Raw genomic sequence first — 13,238 nt, forward strand, 5'->3', positions numbered from 1 at the left:
GAAGACACACTTCTAAAAAAAGCTCCAAACCTCAGAGCAGCATGTGTTTGGGCTACAGTTGGGATATGCTGGGGCCTTCCATCCTTGTGGACAGCTCAGACAGCACTCCTGGGGAGTCAGCACCTGTCGCAGAACCTCTAGGCTCACCTGGGCCAGACATTATCTTAGGTCCAGGCACCTGGCTAAGGCCACAGCTGTGCACTGCAGCCCAGGGAGGGACTTTTCCTGATCCCTATCAGGTCCCCCTCCCAAACCAGAGGGGATGGAGGCTGGTTTGGGGAGCCCTCCCTGCCATAGCCAGTCCTAGGAGGCAGCCAGGGTACCATCCATGTGAGGTCAGAGAGCAGTAGGAGGTTGCGAACTAGGAAAGCCCAAGCCTGATGTGTTTCAGCAATTTTAATACATTCAAGAATATTTAACAGAACAAAATTAAAAAATATCATCAGCAGAAGCCTATGGGCAAGAGAAATAGAAACGTTAACTGGCCCTTTTGTTATAAAGCTTATGCTTGAAAGGAAACAAGGCAAAATGACTTTCTGGAAGCTTCACATCAGGTGCCATGGACCAAAAGCACCTCAGAGTATCACTTTTAGGTATGTATCATATATGTGGCCATCTAGAATCATCCAAATGTTATAAGGATCCTATTAGGAAAAGCAAAATGTCACACTTCTGGAATCTTCTTACCTGTGGACCCTCATGTGCAAATGTGGGCAGCCATGGCAGGTATTCCTGAATAGCCTGTAGTTAGGGATACAGGTAGGTCCCCAGGCTGGGTCTGAGCCAATCCCTTCCCTCGGCCACCCTCTGCCCCATCACTGGCCCCAGGCACGATGCTGGGCAATACCAGCCATGTGGGCACAGCCCATCAGCAGTGGCCACCCTCCTCCAAAAGACACTGGAGATCCCCTCCCCGCCAACGGCATGAAGCATGAGCTCCCAGGGCTGACTCACTTGGCTAGGGAGGGACAAAGGTGTGAACTACAGATCCAAGAAAGTCTTTTTTTCTGTAGGATGAGACGTCCCTCCCCCCAACATAATAAATAAACAAAAATCATTGCTGCAGACCAGACACACTGGGTCCAGACAGGTGCCTCTGTGAGGGCGAATGGGAGGGCTCAGAGAGCCAAGTGTGGAAAGCCTTCAAGACAGTTCCTCTCACCGGAACAGTCCCTCAGGGGACAGCACCCGTCAACAGAGCAACAGACAAGAACAGAACCAGGCAGGCAGGACGGGGTAAGTGTCTACCAAGGTCTGTTTTGTGCTCGGGCCTGGGCTCCACTCACCAGCCTCTCCTTCCTTAGCCAAGAGTGGGCCTTCCACAAAAAGCCTCCCATTCAGGCAGCAGCCAGAGCAGCCAGGTTAGGATATCTGGACAGGCTGGAAGGGCAGTCACCAGCCACCTGGTGACCCTGGCTGCAAACACACGCACAGCCCGTTTCATAACAATCACATTCTTTTCTAGGCTACAGACATGTTAAACTCCTAGTCTAGAACCCCATGCTCGAATGCAGAACTCTCAGGCCATACTGGCTGGTGGCCTTTTGCAAGTTCCCTCCTTGATCTGTGACTGGGCAGCGACCCTGCTTACACTGGTGACAGCTCTTCCTCATGTTACTTTCCAGGTGCTAAACAGAGTTGTATTCTGTAAGTAACAGGTCTTGACATCTTTCACACCAACAGCTACTAGGTTAGATGCACATGAGACTTGGGCTCCCTGTTTCCAAGAAGGGTCGAGTCCCTGTTGAGGGTCACTTCACAGAACACCCTGTAAAATAAGGCTTCAATTCTAACTGCAGAAGGGGTGGTGGTGGTGAGGCAGCCTGTTGCTTGGAACATGGAGAGGGTGGCACGACAGGGGACTGCCTCCATCACCAGGCTGTGCGGCCTCCGAGCTCGTGTAGTGACTACTCTTGTGAGGCGAGTTAAGGCACTTCCTTAAATGCTTGCCTAAGAGGGTTACATCTAGGCAGCTGAGAGTGACTTTAAATTACACTGTCTGGGCTCCCGCAAGTTGGTTAGTGTTTCTCCTGTTACTTCCAGCTTCGTTCCTGGCTTTTACCATGCTCACTCATGTCCAGATTCTGTTTCATCTCTAAGCTTACTCAAACAATTTAACTTTGGTGCTAATACAACAGGAGCTATTTTTCCTCAATATTGCTCATTAGAAAAAGAACATTTTTAAACTAGAGAATTCCTTGTGATCAATTCTCTTGTCCAGAAACCTGAAGTCAGAGCTGGGTCCCAGGCCCCTGCAAGGCTGGGGGCAGGTCGGCAGAGCGGCAGCAAGGGGTCCTGGCCGTCTTCCGTCAACAGAGGCGCAGCCATGTGGACTGTTCAGGGGCGCAGGGAGCAGGGAGTGCAGGTCTCCGTCATCCATTACATCAGTGGTGTTGGCTAGGACAGCCCTGCCACATGAACGGGGTGCCTGTCCCACTGCTGTGGTGACACACTCCTTGAAATAAGCCCACGCAGAGCGCTGAGGCCCACCTGCCTGGTGCCGGGAAGCAGGAACCTCTGGAGACACTGAGTTCCCCGAGAGCTGTCGACACAACCGAAGCCCCTTTCCCAAGTTTACTGTACATGCGCCTACTTTCAATACCCCGCAGCACTAACAGTTCAATATTCTCTCCAAAAGGAGAACTTCAGCAGCAAGTCAGCGTGCGTGATGTATGCAGAGCCCACGCTGACCTCTGACTGGACAGGTCATGTGGGAGGAGCCCAGTGAGTTGTGCCCATACAGGCCCAAGTTCTCCCAACCTGGAAGCCCCGGGCTGAGGGCGCACACGCTGCCTGCGGGGCAGCCTGGAGAGGTGCTGAAAGCTTTACAGGCGCGTAGCTACTGGCGTTTGTGTCACTTGGTAAATAGGGAGGGTCCTCTGTGTACTCAGGTTTCAAAGTACTTGTAGATCGCCGTCACATATAGCATCACATTTTGCCAATCAGGCCGTTCAGTTCGCACCATTTCATTAATGTCCTGGCAGAGAAGGAAGAGGCTGGGTTAGAATTCCATCACCTCCTGGCCACGGTAACATGGGCTCTTAGGGCTGGGCAGGGCCTTGGTGGACTTCTACTCTAAGCCTGATGACACATGTCAAAGGCCTGGCCAAGACACCTGTGCCATTTCTACCAAGTGCCCTAGGAAGCACCTACTCCCTGCAAGTCAGCGTCATCCCCAAGCTGTCCACCCCTGCTCAAGTCCCACACCAGGGCTGCCTTCCTGCTCCCCAAGGCTAGGAGAGTCTCATATTCTCCAGGGTCCTCCTCCCCTGCCTGCCCCTCTTCACAAACCCTCCCACGGTCACTTCTGAGAGCCCTTCTCACCTCAATCACTGTCCTTGGAGGGCCTGTGTAGTGAGGGCTCCCAGAACTCAAACTTTCTAATGCCCTTCATAATGGTGATCATCGGAAGTCATCAAAGGTATCGTTCTCTGTTCACAGAATCCCAGTGATCTGTGAGATGTTAACTGACAGAGAAGAACCAATGTGGGACACCCTGGACACTGATTTATGACTGGAGGCCTCCAGGAGACCTGCTGTTGCAGGACATCTCAACTCTCTAGGGAGCCAATCTAAACAGTGTTCTGCAAGGTTCCCTGGGTGAGGGGGAAAGGCCAACCACTGGTGACTCGGGATGAAAAAACGATAATATAAGAATCTTGACAAAAAGATTTTTTAGGATGGGGAACCGTCTACTTTTTATACATAACTTTATGTGTAATTTAAAATATCCAGATAATGGAAAATATTTTAATAACAATAACTTTTCTTTCTCTATATACAAATGAATAAAAGCCACCCTAAAAAATATATCTCTATGAATTCAGAAGATACACTTATGGAAGTCTCTATGAACACTCTGGCATGTAGTTCTTCCTCAAAGTTACCCTGTTTTTACAAGTCAGGTTGACGGGTGTGGATGAGGAGGTGGCACCCAAGGGAGAGTTTGGGATCCCTGAGCTGGCTACATGGGTTCTTTACTCTGTGGAAACCCTGCGCTGTGCACTGATGATCCTATAAACCCTTCAGCACTCAGTTATTTAACGACAGGGTCCCCAGGTGTGGAAGAGCGGCTCTGCATTCGGGAGCAGTGTTTTCTCCCAGCAAGTCAGAGTGGGCGACAAGTAATCCTGACAGAAACACCTCTGTCCCACGTGGCTACAGACACCGAGCAGAGGCCTAAACAAGACCCCAACACATGTGGGTTTTCTACTACTCACTTCTCGTACCATGACCTTTGTGAGGCGCAGAAGCTACTTGTTCAGCCTCTAAAGCCACCTGCCCACGGCTAGCACTCGCCCGCTCCCTCTGGTTTGGCACATTCAGACAGACTATTAGAATGTGCCTTTGACAGTGACATTTATAAAACTGTATTCTTCTTCTGAACCCAAAGACTCAGTTAAGAAGAATGTGACTCTAAGGAAGAATCTGGTTTAAGGCTGCTGGGGCTGCAACCAGGACTGCCCCACCCCCCTTGAGGCACCTGCTGGGGACACTTCCTGTGAGGCATAGGTGCCTAGGGGCAGGAATGAGACCCTATATGTACCTCACCCAATGGAGAGTTGGCTAGGCTGGCGCAGGCCTGTACTGCCTCCTTATTATGAGCCTGCCACCCAGGCCTCTCTCATCGTAAGAACAGTGCACTCCCCAATGACAAGGTGGGCCGTGGCAGTGACTCCTCAGGGAGATGGGGGCTTACCAGTGTGGATTTGATGCCAACACTCTCTGCTGCCTGGAAGGCCAGGGTGAAGTTTCTTCGCTGTAAAAGAAACTGTGTGAGTGGAGTAGACAAGCAAGGCCAGGACAAGGCCATTGGGACTACACGTGACGCTGGGGAAGGATGGGCGCACACCTCCACTCGGTGCCACAGCACATGAGGGGGGTCCTCAGAACTCCCGACGGACACCCAGGGCCCAGCAGTGTTCTTGCTGCCCCTTCACAGGCCCCGCCTCCTCCACTAGTAACCAGCTGTGGAATGATCCTAAACACTCCTTTCTTCACTACAGAAAAGGATCACTTCCAACACATTAGCCCTCAGCCATCTGAACCCTAAAAGCTAATAAAAAAACACACATCCAGAAAGTTTTCTCCCCATGGGAACCTTCAAGTGCTGTCTGAAAGGCATGAGCGGGATGACACTGGGGTGCACCGGGGACTGGAGGAGAGCTTGAGCCTGCACCCTCTCACAGTGCCCATGCCCTGACTCTATCCCCAAGCAGCTTCCTGAATGGAACACCTCAGACACAGCCAGGTCTGCAAGGAACACAGCCTGTCTCCAGAGGTGGCAGGAGGCTACCTGATGTGCTTGCTGCTGCCAACTCAACTCATGCCTTGAGCAGCTCTCCTTGGCTACTTCTTCTTTTTTTATGTTTGCAATTTGTATTTTATTTTCTAATTTATTGATTTTAGAGAGTGGAGAGGAGCTGGGGGAGAGAGAGAGAGAAAGAGAGAGAGGGAGACATAAACAGTGACTGTTCCTGTATGAGCCCTGATGAGTGTCAGGGACAATGCTCTAACAACCGAGCTTTAGGCCAGGACCTCCTTGGTGGTGGAGGTACACCTTCATGGTGGAGCCCTTGATCGTAAATGTTATCACCAGGAAGGACCTTCGGCTCCCACTGGGAATGTCATTACTTGGGAAATTCTGGACCAGGCAAATGTTCCACCCAAGGTGGGTCATGGTCTGGCTGACTTGGCACAAATAATCTAGATCCAGAACAAGACCAAGCCAGAACAAAGCCACCATGAACCAGCAGGGTGGTGTGTGGAATACCAACATTGTGTTCCCATCTATGTGAGCCTCTGCCTCTACTTCTTGCCCCAGGCCGCCCCTGTGATGAGGGTGCCAGGCGCTAGGACATTCGCAAACTGCCTTACCTTATCTTGGCTGTTCAGTTCCTGATATGGGATGTGGGCTGGCAGGTACGTATGCAGGAGGGCACAGAAGGCCAGCCCATCGTTCCAGCTGCTGCTGAAGTTTGTAATGTCAATATTCTGAGGGAAAAGAAGACAAACACGTAAGCAACACATACTAAGATCTCAGAAGAACACTGTGGAGGGTGAGGGAGGTCTGAGATGCTACCCAGCCTTCAAATCCTGGGCAGGGTGAGCCTTGGGAGCAAGTGCCTGGCTGCGTCGGTGACTGGCCCTCTCACCCACTCCATCCCACCCACCACCTCCAGATTGCTGCCACCATAGTGGCAAAAATTTGAGCCATCCTACCCTCACCCCTTAAGAACCTTGGGCACATGTCCTACAGCTCTGCAGCCTCTTGGGACACTAAGTTAAGAAACACTCCAATTCAGTCTGACCTCCTCTATTAGGGACTCAAGGTAAATGTTTACAAAGATTAGGGACTCTGTATTCTGAAGGCATCAACAGCCACCATCTTGCATTAGGAGATATTAGGAGCCAAGTAATACTGTGGCTGTGTTACACTTCTCTGAGAACCATCTGAACTTTTAAGAGGTACCTTACTCCATGTTAAAATTAAATTACTTACAACTAAAAAAGCAATATATCATTCAGGATATTTTATTATATGATAATGCAATTCGGCTAGTAGATCACCTTATCCTTATTTGTAAGAATCCTTTGGAAGATAAAACTCCACAACTACATTTTGTAAATTTGCACACTTTATGTAAATGCCACAGAATGATACAGAGAGCACTTCCCAGACACTTCTTGTTTTATATCCACTGTTGATCTCATGCCATCTGCAGCTGCAGCAAGGGCTGGCTTCCCAGGTGACTGAGAAAGCCCACATCTATCACTGAAAGAAAACCATCAGCTCCTGGGTACGGTTCTCACTCTTCCCAGAACCCATGATCACAGAATATTGATGCAATTTGTATTTGTATAGTTAGTTCTACAAAGTTTGCCACCCCTAACCCCATTTTTAAAGACTGCTAGGTTCTGACACCAAGTAGGGGACCTACAGCTCATAGATGAAAGCAGGTGAGGGGGATGGGGACCAGGCCAAGTGGCTGGCCCTTTGTAGAGACTCTTCCTAAGTTTCATCATCAAAACGACTGGCCCCTGACTGCAGGCACCCAGAATGCTGCCTGCTGGGGTCTTCTACACAAATACAAGCCTTCTGAAGGGCAGCAGCTCTATGGACAATTATTCCAGAGGTCATTTCCACTCAGTAAGCTGATTATCTGGTGCAGCCAGCTCGCAGTTCTGGCCTGGCGGCATTGTTCATAACTGCTGTGAGGGAAGTTACCAGATTATGGCACAAAGGAACACAAACCTGCCAAGAGCCACAGGGAAAGGCTGCAGTAAGCTTGCAGTGAACTTGCCACCTGATGCACCTGCCAGCCGTCCAGTGACACCCACCTCAGTACTGCAGTGCTCACATTTCCCAGCCTTTAACACACAATCCTGCTACATTCTCAACAGGCTCGGGCCACCCTCCATGGGGCCGCTGCTCTGATGACAGCAATACCCACTGCCTCCTATGAAGGTGCACCCACCAGCGGCCAGTCACTGCTGCAGAGAGCCTGCCTCGGCCTCATCTGCATGGAATCCATCTGGGAGACCAGGGCCAGGGAAGGGAGGTGACCTGTCCAAGGTGCTGGGCTGGAAGCAGAAGGGCAGGGATGGGAACCCTTGTCCCAAGCATCCTACAGAAAGTATGTCATTTAATTCTCAAAATCACCCAGGAGCTTGTAAGGAGGCTGGGGCTCAGAGAGGGTCAGGCCACAAAGCTAATCTGGGTGATGACTCAAAGTCAGGTCTAAATCCCAAGCCCAACTGTGCTTTCCTAGTCCCCATGACTAAGGCCCTAATGAAAGAGCCAAGGATACCGGGCATCACTGCATGGGCTGCAGGGCAAGAAGCTTCCTAATGATGTGTACCAGCTCTGTGCAAGGCCAGCGGCAGCATATGCTGCCAAGGACTCCTCTGCTTGCCCCCGGAGGTCACATTCACTTCTGGAGGAAAACAAATCTCCACTTCCTGCCACTGCGGCCCCTTCTCCAGCTCGCTGAAAGGCAGGCGTCTCTGGCAGAGTCGCCTACGTGCCTGGTCTCACTGTGCCTCACAGTAAAGGCTCTTTGCAAGAGGAAACCACTGTGCCCCAGCTCCCCAGCTGTGGGAACCCCGGCCTTCCCCAGCTTCCTCAAGACAAACCCAACCCCAAACCTGGAATCTTCAGTCAGAGCAGCACTTTCATTTATAAACATGCCAAAGCAATTTAAAGAAAGAGGAAACAATGGCTCCTGGAGTTCCAGGGTAGGGGAGTTAACTTTTAAGTACCTGACAACCAGACTTTCAAATCAAGACAACTCAAGCCCAAACTCAGGTGAGCTGCCCAGGGTGACCACCTCCCTTCCCCCCGGGGAGGCTGGAGGGGGCCAGACCTGGCATCCCACCCAGCAGATGACAACTTCAACAAGCACCAAACCCAAGTGAGACCTGAGTGCCCCCTTACCTGGTCCAGAGGGACCCTGGAGGAATAAGCCAGGCCTTGCAGTTGAGGCCTTCAATCTAAAAGAGCAGGCCTGCACCCTTCGCTCCCCATCTCACTATTTGTTTTTAATGTTTGAGGTTGAAAAATCAAACTACTAGAAAATTAAGCAGGCAATATAGAGGTTCATAAATAACAAAGCTGGTTCTCTAATGCTGAAAAGCACAGAGAAGACAGGAAAGTTCCCCTGGCTTTCTCTCTGGAGCTCTTAATTTCACAGCTATCACAACCCATTAATATGGCAGGGTCAATAAAAACAAATGTACGTACAAAAGGTACAAAATAGTATTAAACAGTCAGAGAAGTGGCTGCTCCCACAGGAACCAGCTCCCTTCCTGCTCAATGAAGGCCACTGATCCCAAAGCTGTGACCAGTGCCCAGCAAGGCTCCTGCTTGCAGGTCTGTCCTCCAGGTACTGCCATGCACATGGGGAGCCGTGGCCCAAGGCCACGTGCGGGTTCCAGACTTCCAGGGCAGAGCAGTGACCCCAAGGCCCTGAGTTTTCTTGGTGATGGAGACCAGAGGGGCAGACGAGTTTATAGCCTCCTTCACTCCTCTGCTCCCTGCCTGGACTCCACAGAAGGGCCTGTGTGAGGTCTGGGGCTACACTTTCCCTTGCTGCTTTCTGTGTAGGGTGGCAACAGGCACAGGTATTTCAATCTGCCTGTCGCTTCCTGGTGCCTGTAACTTTGACTCCTTTACCTACTCATGAGGGCCAGGTTTACAGTGCTGACCCTGGATTTTGCCGATGCCCAGCCCCCCAGGGAGCAGCTTCTCACCTATAAAGTGGGTGTACAAACACCAGCCCATATAAGATAACAAGTTGTTAACACTATGAAACTATAAGGTGGTCTACACATGTGAGGGATTTTTATGGTTCTGTTAACTATTTGTAGAGGAGATAGATGATGCTTTGTAGCAGATGGCACCGATTCCATCTGAAACACTATTAGTCAACAGAATCACTGACAATGTGCCCAGGCTGCTCCTTCCTCACTGAAGCCCCTGCTCTTGGCCTCATAATTATAATTCCCTGGACCTTCACTGTGCTTAGGTAACTGGTAAATCTCTGCCATCCACTGGGATTTTCACATAAAAATATGGATCAACCCACATGAAGTGTGGGGAGTAGTATGCATTCTTTTTTCTCTAAGGTTTGGACGAGGAACTTAGATAACAAGCTACCTCAAATTCCCAACTCCTAAATATTCATTCAAAACACACTGGTAAGAAACTTGCTCTATAATCAATCACTTGTTTCAAAGTGATTCAAATGTCACAAAGCAGAGTGTGCCTTTCTGGCAGGAGCGGTGAGGCCTAACAGTGTGACTCCATCTTTTGTGGGCCTACAAAGAAAACAGTGACGTGCCTGTAGCCATGCTCTTCCACCAATGGTAAAGGAGACCTAACCCGGGAGAGAAGGATCAGGGCACTGAAGCCTCGGGGCAACACCCTGAGATGGGTAGCTGAGCCTGTGGATGGAGGAACTGGGGACAAACTAATCTTTGGAGGATTTATTTGACCATTCAATGAGTCTTCACCTGGTAGTAGGCTCTGGATCAGACCTCAGCTATTCTAGAGGGGGCTGTCTAGAAGGACAGGTGGACCCAATGTGAACTTGGGTTCAGGGTAGGCTTCAAGGGAAGTGTGGTTGTACTGAGGGCAGGGAACATTAAGAGCAGCTGGGTGGTAACTGCAGAAGCCTCTGTGAGAGGTGGCAGGGAAGGCCTCAGGTGGTGGGTGGGGAAAGAAATGAGGACTAGAGCTAAAGCAGATTGGAGCTGGAGGCAGACTGGGTATAAGGAGGGAGAGCACGTGTAGTGCCAAGTATGGCCATGGTTTCTGCTAGTGGAAATGGACGTCAGTGCGGTCCATTATGGATGCAGAATGCAATGGGGTAGAAACATGTTTCTGATGTGTTACCTTCGTGGTGCCTTTGAGACACCCACAGGGAGACACCTGATGGTGCAGGCATGAGGGTCCAGAACCAGGAGGGGCAGTACAGGGGGAAATAAACATGTAAAGACAGTGACTGAAGTAGAGTCCAGGTGAGGTCACCTAGGGATGGCTGGAGTGGACTATGAGCAGGAAAAAGGTCTCAGACTAAGCCCTTTAGAACTGGAACATGTAAGAACTGTGCAGAGAACAAGCCTGCAATGGGACTGAGGGGACAGTCACACAGGCAGGAGAAAAGCCGGAATCCAAAGTAAGAGAGTTAAAATGGTCAGAAGCAGGAGTGTTGCTGAGAGGACAAGAAGACTTGAAAAATGTCCTAAATTTTGTTAACATTTGGTTTACTGTTAATCATGGTGAGCAATGGCAAGTTACTGTGGAGAGTGCATTTACATTTTTTTGTGTGTGTGACAGAGAGAGAGACAGAGAGAGGGACAGACAGACATGAAGGGAGAGAGAGAGATGAGAAGCATTAATTCTTCATTGCGACACCTTAGTTGTTCATTGATTGCTTTCTCATATGTGCCTTGACGGGGGGGGGGGGGGGGGGCGCTACAGCAGACCGAGTGACCCCTTGGCTCAAGCCAGATAAGCCCATGCTCAAGCTGGTGACCTCAGGGTTTCAAACCTGGGTCCTCTGAGTCCCAGTCCAACGCTCTATCCACTGTGCCACTGCCTGTCAGGTGCCATTTACAAATTTCTAAAAACTTACCGCAACATGAAGTTAAATGATCTGTGACAGTTTTACAACTTTCAGAGACAGACTTTTACAACATGTTTATTTCTCGAAGGTTGTCAAAAATGGAATTTCTATTTTCAAAAGTGGCATTTTCAGGGCATGAGGAAACGCACTGATTATAAAATCTATCTTCCAAATACATCTCTCCCCAGGCAGAAGGGCCGGTTTATGCCCTGCAGATTAACTAAGGGCTGGGCTGCAGGGCCTGGGGCCTTCCACTCGGCATGTGTTCTGGATCCTATATCTACAGTTTTTAGAGCAGGCCAGCCAGAACTTTTAAAATAAATTATTCTTAAAGCCCAAAACTCACTGTTTTGAGGGGAATGTGCCCACTAGTGGAAGACTACTGTTTACTATTCACAGGCAACAGTACTAAGTTCTCTAAGGAAAACAATTTTCTTTTTCAAAGATACACAGCAATTATACTGAAAGTTCTTAATTAATGAATTCAGATTTTGCATTTAGTTTTTGGGTCACTGCAGGTCTTTTCTGCTGTACAAGATAAGTCTATGTTTGGATCAGGGTGGATACAAACAAGAGGGCTATGATACGTGCCAGAACAAAAGTTCAAAAAAGCCGTGAGCAGACTCAAACGAGGCGTGCTGCCCCACTTTCTCCCGAAGGCGCACGTCCTTCCATCCAGGAAATGTCGGCTCAATCATCTGATGGGGCAGACGAACAAGGCCTGTTTTACAGGGCCATCTGCTGTCCTTTCCACTCTCATAAAAACTTTGACATAAAATCGCCTGACACCCTTATATCCTCTGTGGAACTGGCTGGGCATTTTCTACTTGCTGCTTGAGTTGGGACAGAGCTCCTCTCCTTGCTCCTGTGACTTTAGATATGACGCTGTCCTCTGTGGCCTTCAGGTGGCCCCTCTTCAGGATGCCTTTATATGTACCAATAGTTGAGGCATGAGGTAAGAGCCAAGAAATTACACAAATCTCCATCCCTCCCCCCCAAAAAAAGCCATAAAACATCTTAAAATGTCTTAATTTGTCTGGAGTTTAGTTAAGGGCCATAAAATACACCCTAAATACCAATGTTCTTTAAATAGTTATTAAAGTCCTAATCTATTTAAGGAAATGCCACTTTTATGGGTACAGGGCAAGAAGCCAAAAACCATGATTCATCTCTCTGCTAACACACGCAAGCACCAATTTCCTCATGCCTGTCCACAGGTCCAAACACAGGCAGGCAGGGTCCTCCCCATGATCGATTACGGGAATGACACATACTCAGGCTCACAGCTTGCCCTTTAGGAGGTACGAGTGAATTACAAACACACCTATCCTCAGTGCCTCAGCTGCCTCAGCCCCAGAACATGGGATAGGGTTGGAGGGTGTTTGTGAATTGGAGTGAAGCAGGTAAGGGCGTGCATTTCTGTGTGGTGGATGTAATGTCTAAAAGAGAGGGGGGAAAAATCACCAAAAGGTGGTTTTCACCATCCCCCAGTAGTCAGTGTTAAATGAGGAAGGCCCAGAGGCCCTGAAGTAACAAGCAGAAGCCTGCGTGGTGCCCAGGGCTGCCGTGGGGCACATCGGCAGACCTGCGCTGGCTGCAGATCTAAGGGTGTCTCCCTGGGACTTCAGTGCTATCTCCTTTTGAAGTTTAGCCAAGCTCTGCTCCAGGTCAGGGAAGGGGAAGTGGCATGTGTCCAGGGAGAGTCTGAAGCTCACTCATCATGAGGTTCAAGTGTTAAATAGGGAGGAAGGAAGGAAGCCAGGGCAGGCAGCCCAAGGTGAGCCACCAACCCTAAAGACACAGTTCTTCATCTTGTGTCCCTGGGGGCGGGGCAGGGGAGTAGAGCAGGGGGAAGGTTCCAGTAAGGACCCTCAGTCCCCACTGTGGATAGGAATCTCCCACAAAGCCTTTCAGGGTGACATATGCTTGGCTCTACTCTAGGGAAGTGCATCCAAATGAAAGGGGCATCATTTCCTTTACAGACCCCCAGATGACCTGAGTGTATAGACGAGAGGCAGGACCACTGATCTAAAAACTAAAGGTGGGTGCAAGTGTATCAGATGGGAACATCTAAAGAAGTTAAACCCCTGAGTTCATGCCAATGCTCCC

At 49.8% G+C, this 13,238-nt stretch overlaps 1 protein-coding gene across 3 annotated transcripts in view; it reads right to left on the reverse strand.

Annotated features, from left to right (window-relative positions):
• Window positions 1-381: 381 nt before the first annotated feature.
• Window positions 382-13,238, reverse strand: part of SPECC1L (sperm antigen with calponin homology and coiled-coil domains 1 like) — a 142,762-nt gene continuing 129,905 nt past the window's right edge. For all 3 annotated transcript variants that reach the window (XM_066260034.1, XM_066260035.1, XM_066260036.1), the window contains 3 exons: window positions 5,878-5,994; window positions 4,700-4,759; window positions 382-2,977 (listed from right to left, as the gene is read on the reverse strand). In XM_066260034.1, the coding sequence (XP_066116131.1) occupies window positions 2,888-2,977; window positions 4,700-4,759; window positions 5,878-5,994 (267 nt within the window). In that variant the 3' untranslated portion in view covers window positions 382-2,887. The remainder of the gene's footprint in view (window positions 2,978-4,699; window positions 4,760-5,877; window positions 5,995-13,238) is intronic.

This window comes from Saccopteryx bilineata, chromosome 2 (assembly GCF_036850765.1).
Source record: "Saccopteryx bilineata isolate mSacBil1 chromosome 2, mSacBil1_pri_phased_curated, whole genome shotgun sequence".
In the NCBI taxonomy this organism is placed as follows: Eukaryota; Metazoa; Chordata; class Mammalia; order Chiroptera; family Emballonuridae; genus Saccopteryx; species Saccopteryx bilineata.